At 38.0% G+C, this 14798-nt stretch overlaps 1 protein-coding gene across 3 annotated transcripts in view; it reads left to right on the top strand.

The window, feature by feature from the left end:
• LOC117997196 (protein obstructor-E-like) overlaps positions 1 to 14798 on the top strand; it is a 147941-nt gene that overhangs the window by 117133 nt on the left and 16010 nt on the right. For all 3 annotated transcript variants that reach the window (XM_069498062.1, XM_034985394.2, XM_034985393.2), the window contains exon 2: positions 4847 to 4894. In XM_069498062.1, the coding sequence (XP_069354163.1) occupies positions 4861 to 4894 (34 nt within the window). In that variant the 5' untranslated portion in view covers positions 4847 to 4860. The remainder of the gene's footprint in view (positions 1 to 4846; positions 4895 to 14798) is intronic.

Here is a 14798-nt window from a genome sequence, read left to right as displayed (position 1 = left end):
CCGTAAAAATACGTTCCAAAGTAGTCATAGAACTATTTGTATGGTATGATGTAGAATTTTTTTTAATCCGTATTTTCACGGATTCGAATCGGATGAGTGCATGATCGCTCTAACTAGCAACAGTGCGACAAGGCTCTCTTGGCACTTGAATGACATTGACAGGGGGGCACTGTTGGAGAACAAAGGCTTAGAATATTCAAACAAGAACAAAGGGAACACTTGACGGCAACGTTAGTTCCGATTTTCGCCACGCGCCAAGATAGCCTTGTCGCACTGTACTAATATAATTAATGTCAAATCTTGTTTTTTTTTTAATCTTCAGAGATAGTAGGTATTCCTATTCTTACGCAATCCGTGCGTGAGAATTTCCACATTTCAATAAAAATTGCGTGCGGATGTAGAAACTTTAATGCAAATTGTAAGATGCTATCAGATTACCTGACAATTGCTCTCTACCATTGTTCACGCGATTTCCATCAGGACTTAGCTTAAGCCTGTGAAAAATTGCGGTTGATTGTTGTTATGAATGGAACGACGTTTGTTACGTAACTTATCTAAGTCTTTGTTCGGATGTTACCTTCCTTTGCGGCTAGCGGAACTAACTTTAGGGACCTCGCAAACAATACGTAAAACAAACTCAAACTCAAATTATTTATTCAGAATACTTAGGTAAAATTTTACGCTGATGGTCAAAATTTTAATTTTGTTTTTAATTTAAGTTAATTTAATTTTAACTTTAAACATAAGTACTTTGGGCTCGAATGAAAAATTTCTATACTTACCTATAGTATGCGACAGGTCGAGATGGCAATCGGGGTAGAGGCAGGGGGACGCCCCGTACACGAGCACAGCGCCCGCACTTGCTCACACCGGGTTAGCGCGAGGGCTGTGCGGGTTTGCGGGGCGTTTCTACCCCGGTTGCAATCTCGACCTGTCGCGTACTATACATATTTACTTTTAGTAAGTAGGTATATAAATTTTTCAGGCTCAAACTTTTGATTTTCCTTACCGTATTATTTGAGTGAAGTGTAGGTACCTCTTATCGAATTGGGGATGATTTATGCTAACACGAGGCGGGCCCGAGCCGTGCCGCGTCCAAGTCACCAGATTGGGAATTTGTATGAGGTCACATCAGACCGTGCCGTGTCCGAGTCATCCGAGCCTCGTCCGTGTCTCGTCCATGTCTCGTCCGTGTTACGCTTCTTCATACAAAATTTCAATCCGTGGATAGGCCGCGCGTCAGACGTGGCACGCCTCAGACCCGGCACGGTCTATAAATCATCCCTTAGCGTAATGTACCGGTCTGCATAATGAGTTGGACTTCATCATCATCATCATCTCAAGCTATCGCTGATTTTTGGAAAAGTTTTTCAGGGATAGGTTGGTTTACCCTCTCGGATGATACCTACCTTGTTACATAGTTTTTTATAAAAATGGCGAGCAAATGAGCAGTAAAGTGCACGGTGAAATTGTTTGCGGTGACGTGCGGTGCGGTTGTAGAAAAAGTATTTTAAAATGATTAGGTAATATGTTTCTTACACAGTGTTAGAAACAAAAATCCGCCATAGTTTTTAGCAACTGTCTTGTGCGGTCCGAATTCCGACACGCGCTTTACCAGTTTCTTGTATTTTACTCCATAGCACAATTCATTTGATACCTACGAGTAGGTACAAAGTATAGCAAGATGGGCCCAATATTATACGAGAACACCTGAGACGGCCCGTATTGAATTTATAATGGCGCCCTATTTACATAGTCTACACTCTACAGCTCCGCCTCTTTACTGAATTTCAAAATAATCGGCTGAATATAATCAGTGATAATGAAGCAACAGATAAATATACACCATTTACCTACTAAGAAACATTATTCCTTTAATTATCTATCTAAATATTTATGTGCCCTTTGAAACCATATATGAACTAATTACATGTATAGACTAATATAGGTACCTACTGAACGTTTGTAATTACCTACTGATTAAACTTACGATATACATAATAAATATTATGTTTTTTTCTAGTACTTATATAAAAAGAAAAGGTGACTGACTGATCTATCAACGCACAGCTCAAACTACTAGACGGATCGGGCTGAAATCATTAAATTCCTTTAGACATCCGCTAAGAAAGGATTTTGTGAAAATCAACCCCTACAGGAGTAAAAAAGAATTTTGAAATTGGTGTAGTCCACGCGGACGAAGTCGTGGACATGAGCTAGTTTGTTTGAAATCTGTGAAAATTTCAACTCTATAATTATTACGATTCATAAGATACAACCTGCTGACAGACAGAAGGATTGACGGACAGCGAAGGTTTAGTATAGGGTCCCCCTTGGCACCCTTTGGGTACGGAACCCACAAGAATGTCCTTTGACCTTTTGTACGCACTAAAAAATACGTAGGCTGACACACGTGTGACATTTTCTGCAAAAAGCTAAAAGGTGGCAATCAATTACGTAACATCTCGTCGAGTCTTTTACGACGGATCAAAAAACCATTTTTTAAATATAATAATAAAAACCCCATACACAAAATATTATAAAAAATATTTCTTACCTTTTTATTGGTAATATTTTGTTCGTATTTGTTTGAACTCATATTTGTTTGTTACTAGCTGCCCTGGCGAACTTCGTTTCGCCTAACAGTCGATTCAAATTTTTTAAATTTTTCTCTTTTTAAGAACCATCCTCGTACTTCAAGGAATATTATAAAAAAAGAATTAGCGAAATCGGTTCAGTTGTTCTCGAGATTTGCGATGAGCAACACATTTAGTGATTCATTTTTATGTTATAGATTCCGAACGGATACTACTCTTTAAATAATTAAATTTAATGTGCAAACGAATACCAACAACTTTTGTAGGTACAGTCAGCTCAGTAAAATCTAATCAAATTGTTTTCTAATATTTTTATGTGATCGTAATATATAGGTATAACTAAAGCTAAAACTTTTTTCATGTTTCATTATTCATATTAATTTGATGTAGATATAAGATCCCGTTTGAAGTTCGCCCAAAGGCTTCCCCAATTTAAACAATATAACCTAAACCAGGATGTACTATCCTAAACATCTACACTGACTCCTACAATATTCTGTGATAATATTACAAATAGATAAAGTTTATATGTTTGGTTATAGAGGGTAATCTCCGGAACTAATGATCCGATTCTGAAAATTGTTTCCCCGTAGACAGCTAGATATAGGTACGTGCCGCCAAGCGACTGTTCCGGTACGATGCCCTGTAGAAACCAAAGGGGTATGGGTGTAATAAATACTGCCATACCCCTTTGAGGTTAGCCCGCATCCATCTTAGATTGCATCATCACTTACCACCAGGTGAGATTGCAGTCAAGGTATGCGTTATACGTAAGCTCCCTCACTAAGCTAGCGTTTTGACGTTTGATAAAAAGTTACTGATTTGACTAGTTATAGGCCCTATTATGTCACGCGGACGAAGTTACGGGAAAAAGCTAGTAAGCAATTAAGTAAGAAGAAACAAACTCTTACCTCGTATAAATATAACTTTACTATTATTGGTAGGTACCTAGCTACATATTATTTTGGTTCTAATAAATTCCAGACACAAAAAGACTTATATTTATATTACCTAATCAAGTATATTAAAATCAAATCATTTCGGAATAACATTTTCCTTTGAATTTAAATAGATATCATATTCAAAAGGAATAATAAGTACAATATTATAACTAGGTACTTGTGAATCATTCATATTCATTTATCATTCATATTATGACCCGAGAGCCGGTGGTAAATTTCGAGGAGGGGCTAGATAAAAGTTGAAAAGTGCTTCTGCTGTTTGGAACCAACTTGACTCAAAGTAAAGCAGTGAAATGTGAGCTTTCTATCGTAGAACGTACATTAAAGTCTTCAAAATTTAAGTCCACGCATTGTACCTAAACTTCTGACATTATGAAAGTCTACCTATGGCCCGCGTCGTAAGACTTGCGATCCCCACTCGTTGGCCCCAAGTTGATTGCCTTCAGGACTCGCTGACAACGCGCTACCCCCGCGTAAGGTCCTCTTCGTGGAATTCAATCTAAAACTTAGATGTGGTAACAATTATTAGGTACTAGATGATGCCCGCGACTTCGTCTGCGTGGATTTAGGTTTTTGAAAATCCCGTGAGAACTCTAATTTTTCGGGATAAAAAGTAGCCTATGTCCTTCTCCGGGATACAAACTATCTCTGTACCAAATTTCATCAAAATCGGTTAAACGGTTGAGCCGTGAAAAGCTAGCAGACAGACAGACAGACAGACAGACACACTTTCGCATTTATAATATTAGTATGGAAGTATGGATTACAGAGCCAATAGTCCCTGGAGCTAGGACTTCGAGGTCGCGAGTGGCTGCACTTTCTCCAGGATGTGTCCCACGGGCGTCGCGCGAGAGAGGCACCGGCGTACGTTCTTTAGAGTTCCCGGAGCCTCTCAATAACGCGCTGAGGAGGGCCACCGAGGGGGTTTTAGTGGGTAGAAATCCCACATAACCCGATTGGGTATCTTCAGAAGATTTCCCCCTCGAAAAAAAAAGGTATTACAGAGCTATAGCCTTTCTGAAGACGCACTGTTGACGCCGCGCGGTCGGCTAGTGCTAGATGAACGGGTCGGACCGTTGACGAAACCGTGGAAATGAGACGGTGGTAGTATGGGGTTGAGTCAAAATAATGATGGTGTGCGAAGGCCTTTACGGTCAGGTACTTGTGTGTGATAAACTAGATTTGCTAGCAAGGCCACGACTGTAGGTTAAACGGTTTTCAGATTTTTAAACTAATTAATTAATTTTTTTTACAATTTAACTCAAGTCAATAATTCCCTTGTTGCAGATACCAACCACAAAATGTCGACGGAACGTTGCTGGGCGAGTCTCATCGGTAAGTAACTACCTATTAATATAGACCTAAACAAATACATAGTGGTAATATTCTCTTCATTTGCCCGAGTGAAATATAACACTAAGCTACCATAGAGCCTGAGCTACCAAACGCTTAAATAATGTCAGCACTCAGCAGTTAACACTCAACAAAGTGGTGAAAATCTGTGGGATTAAAATTTTACACTGCAGACACAGATGAAAATAAAGTTATAGCTTAGGGCTTAAAAAGTCTTAAGCGGAGCGAGACCAATCATTAATCTATGGTCTTAAGATTACACTTCTTACCCGCTTCTTCATACAATCGTACCTATTACTTACGTCAATTTTTCGATTATATTAATTGTTCTTGATCCAAAATTAATGCCAGTTATTGATTAATCTCTCCATTATCTATGCCCTAAAATAAAAAATAAAAAATATAACATAGGCATTTGGCTACTTATTATCGATTTCAACCTTGCGATATAATAAATCGACTATAAATTTTGTGGTCACCGAACCTTAACCCTTACAGTTTGCGGTTTGGTGTTGTATCGACTATCGATATTCAGTTCAACTGGCGAACTGGGACGGTTAAACACAAAGTTATCCGATAACCTTATTTAAACCCCTCTGGTACCTACTTGTAGATACCTATCTAAGTATCTACTCTTAGTATCATGAAAGTTTTACTTTGTCGATATTCAAAATACTGGTACTTTATCGTCTGGTTCGAGATGTGTATATGTAGGTACAACAATTATTAAGTATAAGTAGGTACTTATAAAGGCGGAAACAAACTATCGGACGTGTCCTTAAGCCGTGGCTGACACACAGCCGCGACAGATAGGTGTGCACTGCGCACAGTCGTTTAGGACGCGGTCTGCGAACTCGTCCAGATGTTTTCAGCTGACAAAAACATCCAGTGGGCCAGGATTCTGTCGGATGTCCGAGCGCTCAAGAACGGCCTAAGGTTATGTCCGCTACTTACGTCATTATGCGTTTTTATTTTGTACCAAAAACTTTTACAGAAAAGAGAAAAAGAGAGCAAAATTGGACAGGGAAGCACTTATCTCTATGAGAAATATCTACCTACTGACCCTTGGCAGTGCGAGAGGTTGTAAAGGGAGTAGAATAGGTACAAGAAGAAGATAGGAATACTCATGAAAAGAACATAATAGATACTATGTAATATTATATAATATATCGTATCTAAATGAAAACAACGTACAAAAAAAAATACCTAGGTAAATAAATAAAGATACCTAGGTATAAGTTGTGGCGGACAGCTGCGTCCATCAGCAGCGTCCGATATTTTGTTTCCGCCTTTAAAGCATATACCCCAGACACCCAATGCCCTAATGGCCGGCTGTTACATTGTAATTGTGTTCCCGAGCATGCCATAAGCAATCTCCTAAATTGATGCTTCTAGTAATAACGCTGTAGAGCTCAATTCGAGCCACGCTCCGACATGACTGTGTCATTTCACTTTTCTTATAAGTACTGTAATGAGAAAATGCCTCATTGGTCTAGTCTAATGGTTTCCCTAGCGCGATCCCCACTCCCCAGTGCTTTCCATACTGCTGCATGTGGTAAGAATGATGCCAGTTACCAGTGAACCTATGACTGCCTAATAAATTAAGGAATTCTAAAGTAGGTAGATAACTGGGCAAGACATTCCAGCCGTGTCCCAACTCCTAATGAAATGGATATAGTTAGATTGAATGGCTTCATGACATCATGAGTCATGACCCGGGCCACTCGGGGCTGTTAATAATTGATTAAGATTAACACGAAGCAATCATGCTAATGCTCGGGTGACATTTGCGTTTTTAGGGCTCGTAAAGAGGCATTATTGTACAAAGTCATTTAACCGCCTATTCATGATCTTTATATTATATAGTATAAGGAAAAGGTGACTGACTGACTAACTGACTGACGGACTGATTAATTGATCTATCAAAACACACCTCATACTACTGGAAGGATCGGGCTGAAATTTAGAATAGAATAGAATAGAATAATGTTTATTCGAGGTATATAGGTGGTACATGGTGTAGGCAATATCGTCCTGTACAGCAGTGCAACACCTCGAACAGGTAGGCCACTCAGCTTGTGTTGAGACGTCCCCTCAGACACAAACCTCTAGAGCAAATATCTGAGGTACCAGATGCCCCAACGCTGATTTTCAGTGACCGCCTTTTAAATATTACCTAAACGTCAGTGGCATAGAATATATAAAGTTGGCGAGTAAATGGATAAATAAAATAAAATAAAGTGTTTACAGTTTTTAAATTTAAAGTGATATAAAAGAAGAAATAAGAAATAATACATTGAAATAGATGTTGTAAATTGTAAGAATAGGAAAATTGTACGATAGTTTTTTTTTTTTTTTGTAAGTATAATAAAGAAAAAATAAAATAAAATAAAATAGCTCGCAAGGAGTGGATGAGAAAGTAAAGTTTGGTAAGATAAATAAATTTTGACTAAATCTGTAACTTTTGAATATTTAAAAGATGTTTTTTGAATTTTACTTTAAAAGCGCCAGAAGTCTGAAGGTTTCTATAAGGTGGAGGAAGGTTATTCCAACATTTCAACAAATTTGGCATGCAGATAGCTATTATGACGTGGGCATCCGCTAAGAGAGGATTTTGAAAATTCAACCCCTACAGAGGTAAAATAGGGGTTTGAAATTTGTGTAGTCCACGCGGACGAAGTCGCGGGCGTAAGCTAGTATTATAGCTGATGACTAGCTAGCGACTTCCTATGGTACTTTCCGCGGTAGTAAACTATGTATAATCCAATCGTTGCTCCGTTGGGCCGTATTGCACCCTCCTCACACTTTCTGAAAATCTATTTCGTTTTACGTTAATTTAATGACATTGCAGCCCAAGTTTGTGTAACTTTGTCGTATTTACGTGTTGTAAACCCACAAGAATGTCCCAATGAAATGCGTCTATCACGAAATTGGGGTGCCTTAACATCAGAAACCAGGCCAGTTATTAATTGATTACCTATTCCTATACTTTCCACAGAATACACCGTACATGGTAATCAGGCTAATGCACGATTTCTGACTGATGTAGAGAAGCAGGAAATTCGAATTTAATTAGATCAGGCTGTATTTATTCGAAATCCGTTAGAAGAACCATTCCTTTTACCCATTATTCGTTTTGTATGCCTATTTGATTTTCATGCGTCATGCATGACCCATTAAAATATTGGATTTTTTATGACGCGATTTCTAGCGAAATATTTACTTATTTATTCATGTTTAACTTAGAACTTAAATATTATTATATCCAATTAAAATACGTGCACATAGGACAACCAACTAATTTAGTAAATAAATTGACGTAATAGGGTTCCAAACGCGCTTTAATTTAAAAGAGGAATAAATAAATAATTAATTATTTATTGCAGATTGCAGCCATAATTTTACTAAAGTAACAGCTTATTCTATACAAAATAGAATCATGGTATTGATCTTTGGTGCCTAATTTACTATTAGGCATCAGTAAGAAGCCTACACCAAACTCAGCTGGGTTAGTATAAGTACCTAAGTACCTATTACCTTTTGACTCCATCTCACAATATCACTTAAGAACTAAATAAAACTATGAGAAGTTTGCGACTTACAGAAACTTTGAGAACTTGTAAATAAAGACCAGCTAGGTAATTTTCTAACTCAGTGTCAAACACTGAATGATAGCCACCGAGGTTGGTTGGTTCTACATTGCTGCTTCACTGGGTGATATGAAAACATTTTTTCGTAGAAAACCCTCAACGTATTAAAAAATAAGCATGGTGGCTATTATTCAGTGTTAGACACTGAGTTAGCGAATCACCCCCGCGCTGGCTGGACAGTGACATGAGCTACTTTTTACCCCGAAATCAAAAAGTTCCCATTGGATTTTGAAAAAACTAAATCCACGTAAAATAAAAAAATGTGCACAGTTGGCCAATAAATGAATTGTTAAGTTGACCGAGCTGATCATTGAACCTTGTTTTGAGTAGGTAAAATCTGTTGGATTTAGCTAACGCAATACACTCATCCTGATTTCTGCAATCAAATCAGAAATGAGACGCTCCGTAGGAGAACCAAGTGGCGAAGATGAAGTGGCAATGGGCTAGGGCCTAGGCACATAGTCCGGAAAATCGATAGACATTGGGGTCTCAAGGTGCTGGAATGGCGACCTCGCACCGGAAAGCGCAGAAGAAGACCTCCCACTAGGTAGACGGACGACATCAGGCGAGTCGCAGGAAGCCGTTGGATTCAGGCGGCGCAAGACAGTGGCTGGTAGAAGTCCCTACAAGAGACCTACTTATGTCCTGGTTAATGTTGATGATGATGATGATGGTGAATGTTTGTAATTGCGTGTACCCACGAAATAAATAGTCATTGCAGCAACACAAGCATCAAGAGCTTCGTACAGAGAACAATAAGGCGTACCTACGTAGGAGTAGCTTCACACAACCTTGGGGCAGACAAGTGAATGCCCAATTAATATCTATTTGCAAATCTTTGCACTCAAGACCAGATAATGTCCTCTGCAATATAGGCCTATATTCAAAATGAGAAACATTGCTTTAATCTATTGTTCCATAATATTATGTACTATCTCTACATTGTCTTCTAAATATATAAATGGGTTGACTGACTGACAGATCTATCAACGCATCGCTTAAACTACTGGACGGATCAGGTTGAAATTTGGCATGCAGATAGCTATTATGACGTAAGCATCCGCTAAGAAAGTTTTTTTGAAAGTTCAATCCCTAAGGGGGTGAAATAGGGGTTTGAAAATTGTGTAGTCCACGCGGACGAAGTCGCGAGCATAAGCTAGTATAAAATAAAGTCGCTTCCCGCGTCTGTATTAATCCTTCATCATGATCAACCCATCACCGGCTCACTACAGAGCACGGGTCTATTCTTAGAGTGAGAAGGGTTTTGGCTAAAGTCTACCACGCTGGCCAAGTGTGGATTGGTAGACTTCACACACCTTTGAGAACATTATGGAGAACTCTCAGGCATGCAGGTTTCCTCACGATGTTTTCCTTCACCGTTAAAGCAAGTGATATTTAATTAACTAAACTATAATAATACATAACTTCGAAAAGTCAGAGCTGCGTGCCCAGGATCGAACCCCCGACCTCCGATTAGAAGGCGGACGTCCTAACCACTAGGCTATCACAGCTTCGTATCAAAATAAAATTATGGGTCATATCAAGTATTTAATTCAGACAAAAACTACACTTTTTACGTTATATGTATTATTCGTTGTTATTATTAAGTACCTCTTTCTTTTTGTATAATCGTAAAACATAATTAGCGTAGAAAATTCTAAAGAGTGAAACAAAAGTCCGAGTCGTAATATCTCGCAAGACGACTGTGGACGCCTATCAATCGCGGTTCTTAGCCATAGCTTACGGACGCGTCCCATAGTTGGTTTCACGCTTTAACCTTGTGTTTTGTTTATTTATTTATTTTAAATAGTTGTAATACCTAGCTGTAAATTATTAACTATTCATATCTTATGTTTGGGAAGGCACTGGCCCCTAAGACACGGGATTTCCTATTTTAGGGGTCAGGATTCCAGACAGTTGATTACTGTACTGAGTTGTTTAAATAAATAAATATTATTATTACCTATCATGAACACACAACTCATCACAAATTACATGTCAAGAAAACATTTGAGTTGGATTCGGGATACGGGCTAGTAGCCAGTAGCCCTGCCTGAGGTATCGTGAGTCACACACACTCACATTTTGGATTTCAGACTTTTGAATAATAGGTAGGTACTAGGTAGGTACCTATATAAGTAAAAAACTTGTTAAGTAAAAACTTTTTTCTAGTTAATTATTTTGAACCAAAATAATCCATACTAATATTATAAATGTGAAAGTGTGTCTGTCTGTCTGTCTGTCAGCTAGCTTTTCACGGCTCAACCGTTCAGCCGATTTTTACGAAATTTGGTAGGTACAGAGATAGTTTGCATAACGGGTAAGGACATAGGCTACTTTTATCCCGGAAAATTGAAGAGTTCCCACAGGATTTTTAAAAACCTAAATCCACGAGAACGAAGTCGCGGGCATCATCTAGTTAGTGATAAAAGAAGAAAGATAAATCAGACCATGATCCGAACCTGATAGAGTACCTATAGATCAGTCGATATCTATGCATAATTAATCCTTACGGCATATTATTCCATATATGTACCTAGCTTATGCTCGTGACTTCGTCCGAGTGAACTATACAAATTTCAAACCCCTATCTCACCCCCTTAGGTGTTGAATTTTCAAATATCCTTTCTTAGAGGATGCCTACGTCATAACAGCTATCTGCATGCCAAATTTCAGCCCGATCCATCCAGTAGTTTGAGCTGTGCTTTGATAGATCAGTCAGTCAGTCAGTCACCTTTTCCTCTGTATATTTAGAAGATGTATAATATTAAACTCAACTCTTTCTGCGCCTGCTACATATACAAAAAATATCATAAATCTGTATTAAAAGTTCGCCAGCCGTCAACACTATATTTTTAACCGACTCCAAAAAAAGGAGGTTCACAATTCGACTGTATGTTTATTTCTTACGTTTGTTATTATGTGTATAAAATGGAACACATCAAATATAATACAATCATCAAATCATTGAATCTATCAATAGATCAATCACTTATTTAAATAAGCCTTGGAAAGAACTCAACAAAAAATACACTAACAAATACACACAGCTGAATTTGCGTTTGATGATTTTTACGCTGTCCATTTTCGATCTGTTAGCAATTATTGAGTCCCGTCTGCAGCGTTTACAAAAAACGACCATCATACCGAGTCAAGGGACACTCGATGGAAATGAAAATAAAATTTTATTTCGCGTCCAGTGTATAGTACGCGACAGGTCGAGATGGCAATCGAGGAGGCAATGCCCCGCACACCCGCACAGTCCCCGCGTTAACGCAGTGCGGGCGAGCGCTGGTGACTAGCGGGTATGTGGGGCGCCCACCCGCCTCATACCCTGATTGCTATCTTGACCTGTCGTGGACTATAGGAAGTTGGTAGCAATAAACAGTTCATTCCGTCCAAGGAGACGCTATGCTGTACGACCCTGTCGGCCAAAATACCAACCGACTCGGTCAAAAACGCAGCAAACATGAGGGCCGAAGAAGCCATACAGACCTAAGCGGAGATAGATGTAATGCAGATGTTAAAATAGCTGGCACTATTAACCACAGGTATAATGCCGTGGGGAGAATAGGATAGAACAAATCACTTGACTAGGCCATGGCCCACTCTTGGCTGTATAGCCAAGGAGGTTGTGTTTCGATAATGAGAATAGGATGGCTATAAAATTTAAAATTGACCGTTTTACAACATTATATTATTTCAACTTAATCAAAATTATAAGCACACGAAAGTTAAAGAAAATAAATTAATGTTAAAGTACAGTAAACATAGTACTTAAGCGTCAGGTATGCACGTATTGTTGCGTACCATTAGTTACCTATTTTCTACATAATTATTATTATATTCAGGAAGCAGTGGAATTCGTGTGTTTGAAAATTAATTTTGAATTACAATTTCCTGGCGAATATACTTAATGTCGGAAATTAGAATATTTTATATCGAAGTAGCCCACTGCCCGGCATGAGTTCCAATGCGACTCGCGCGCTGCCTCTTGTACGTGGATGGTACTACAATGTCGAAAACCTTTCCACAAGTCCCAACACCAACTGTTTCATTCAATCGGATTAACGATGCGCGAACGCATAAGGAACGGGCAAACAGACAGACAGACAAACCTTGTATACGAGTAAGAACAATAAGGCCGCCTTTACATACAATTGATTTTAGTTTATGTAATACCTCACACCCGGCTTTACTCACGTGCTTAGTCGACGTTAGCCCGACTAGTTTCGAACCCATCCGGGGTCCTTTTTTAAAGGGAGTAAAGCCGGGTGTGAGATATTACTATTATAATGGAAATCACTCACGATAGTTTAAACGCTAAAATATGTTCTTAGTTTCTTTATTTTTTCTTGGTTATTAATAAAGTTTTCTATCTATCTAAGATAAATAAAATTGGCCTAGAGCTCAATGTCCTCTCCTAGGCGAGTTACTCGATCTTCCGTTGGTAGGGTACATTGTCCGTATAGTTGGTCGTCTGGACTCTGGATAAATGTATATTACATTCATATTCTGTTTCTCGTTCGCCTCTCCAGAAATATCAGAATAAGTGTAAGATGAAATAAAATCTATACTTACTGATATTATAAATGCGAAAGTGAGTTTGTTTGTTTGTCTTTCCTTCACGCCCTATCTAAGCAACCAATCATTTTTGTTTGCTTAATTAGGGCATTGATTTATTTATATTATTTTATTAATTTTTGGCATAGACATACTTAGTTGAAAGGACGGAGAGTAAAACATAGGCTACTTTTTATCCCGGAAAATCAAAGAGTTTCCACGGGATTTTTAAAAACCTAAATCCTCGTGGACGAAGTCGCGGGCATCAGCTAGTATAATATACTTACCCAGGTACATAATTCTACAGCTTAGCTTGGGTACCTGTTTAGAAAAATTGAGACAGCTTTTCTTGAACATACATTGCAATTGAATTTTTGATAAAATTTCTATATTCTCGTACCTACCTACCAGGGGTCTAAGGATATTTGCATCCGCATCTGCAAATGCGGAACATTAGCATTGATTCAGATATCCGCATCCGCATCCGCAACCATTAATGCGGAGCTTTTAATGATGCGTATTCATATTTATAACAAGTAAGGAAAAAAACAACAACAGTGAAGATCCATTAAAAGAATTAAAACTGAGAAAGCAAGGAAATGATAATTATTTTTTCTTACTTCATCTACTGTCGGATGGTATAAGTTAATAGTAGTGGCGATTTGAATAATCATATCTGAATAGTCATTATTACAATAATATTGGGGCATTTTTATATCAGTATTTTAGTGGGCATCATTATTATACGATAAACTGTCTTCTGAAAATACATAGTTAACGAAAGTAACTAATAGTGAGTGACTAATAACAGAATATCCATACTAATATTATAAATGCGAAAGTGTGTCTGTCTGTCTGTCTGTCTGCTAGCCTTTCACGGTCCATCCGTTCAACCAATTTTGATGAAATTTTGTACAGAGATAGCTTGCTTCCTGGGCAAGGACATAGGCTACTTTTCATCCCGAAAAATCGAAGAGTTCACATGGGATTTTTAAAAACCTAAATCCACGCGGACGAAGTCGCGGGCATCATCTAGTTATTAATAAATAATAATTAATGTTTGTTTTTAAGCATTGGCGATAATTTCTGCCAGACGCTTTATAGCTCGCAAAAAATTACATAATATTTAATCTTACTTAAAAGTCGGATTCGTAATTTTTATATTATGATATTAAAGAAACATACATAAAAACCAGCAGTCAAACTTTAAGATAAGTGAGTACCTAATCTTTTTATAACCTTTAGCAGCTGATACCATTAAATTGGCCTTCCGTACAAACTACACACTCACTACTATATTCGACACAATTTGTTTCCATAGCCATAAAGCATATGTCGTAACGTACTTATTAATAATAATAATTAATTACCTATCCAAAGTTATCCTTTAAAAACCTTTTTTCTTCTTATCAATCACAATTATTGCGTGTTAAATATTATATTGCTTTCATATCATGCATCATCTTATATCTTGTACCACAACCACTAGATTATATCAACGATGAGCGTTTTCTCTCACGGATCTCACGACACGACATCGGACATTGTCTGTGCACTCTCACGGTGCTCGAGACTTCGAGACATTTTTGAACTATGCGAGACATTATTTTTGCATTTATTGCAAAGTTCGACAGCGTTTTGCACTTTGCTGTTAGCATGAAAGAATTATCATA

The sequence above is a fragment of the Maniola hyperantus genome, chromosome 4 (genome assembly GCF_902806685.2).
Source record: "Maniola hyperantus chromosome 4, iAphHyp1.2, whole genome shotgun sequence".
NCBI lineage: Eukaryota > Metazoa > Arthropoda > Insecta > Lepidoptera > Nymphalidae > Maniola > Maniola hyperantus.
The sequence above is the reverse complement of the archived record's forward strand: the minus strand, read 5'-3'. Positions and strand labels throughout refer to the sequence as shown.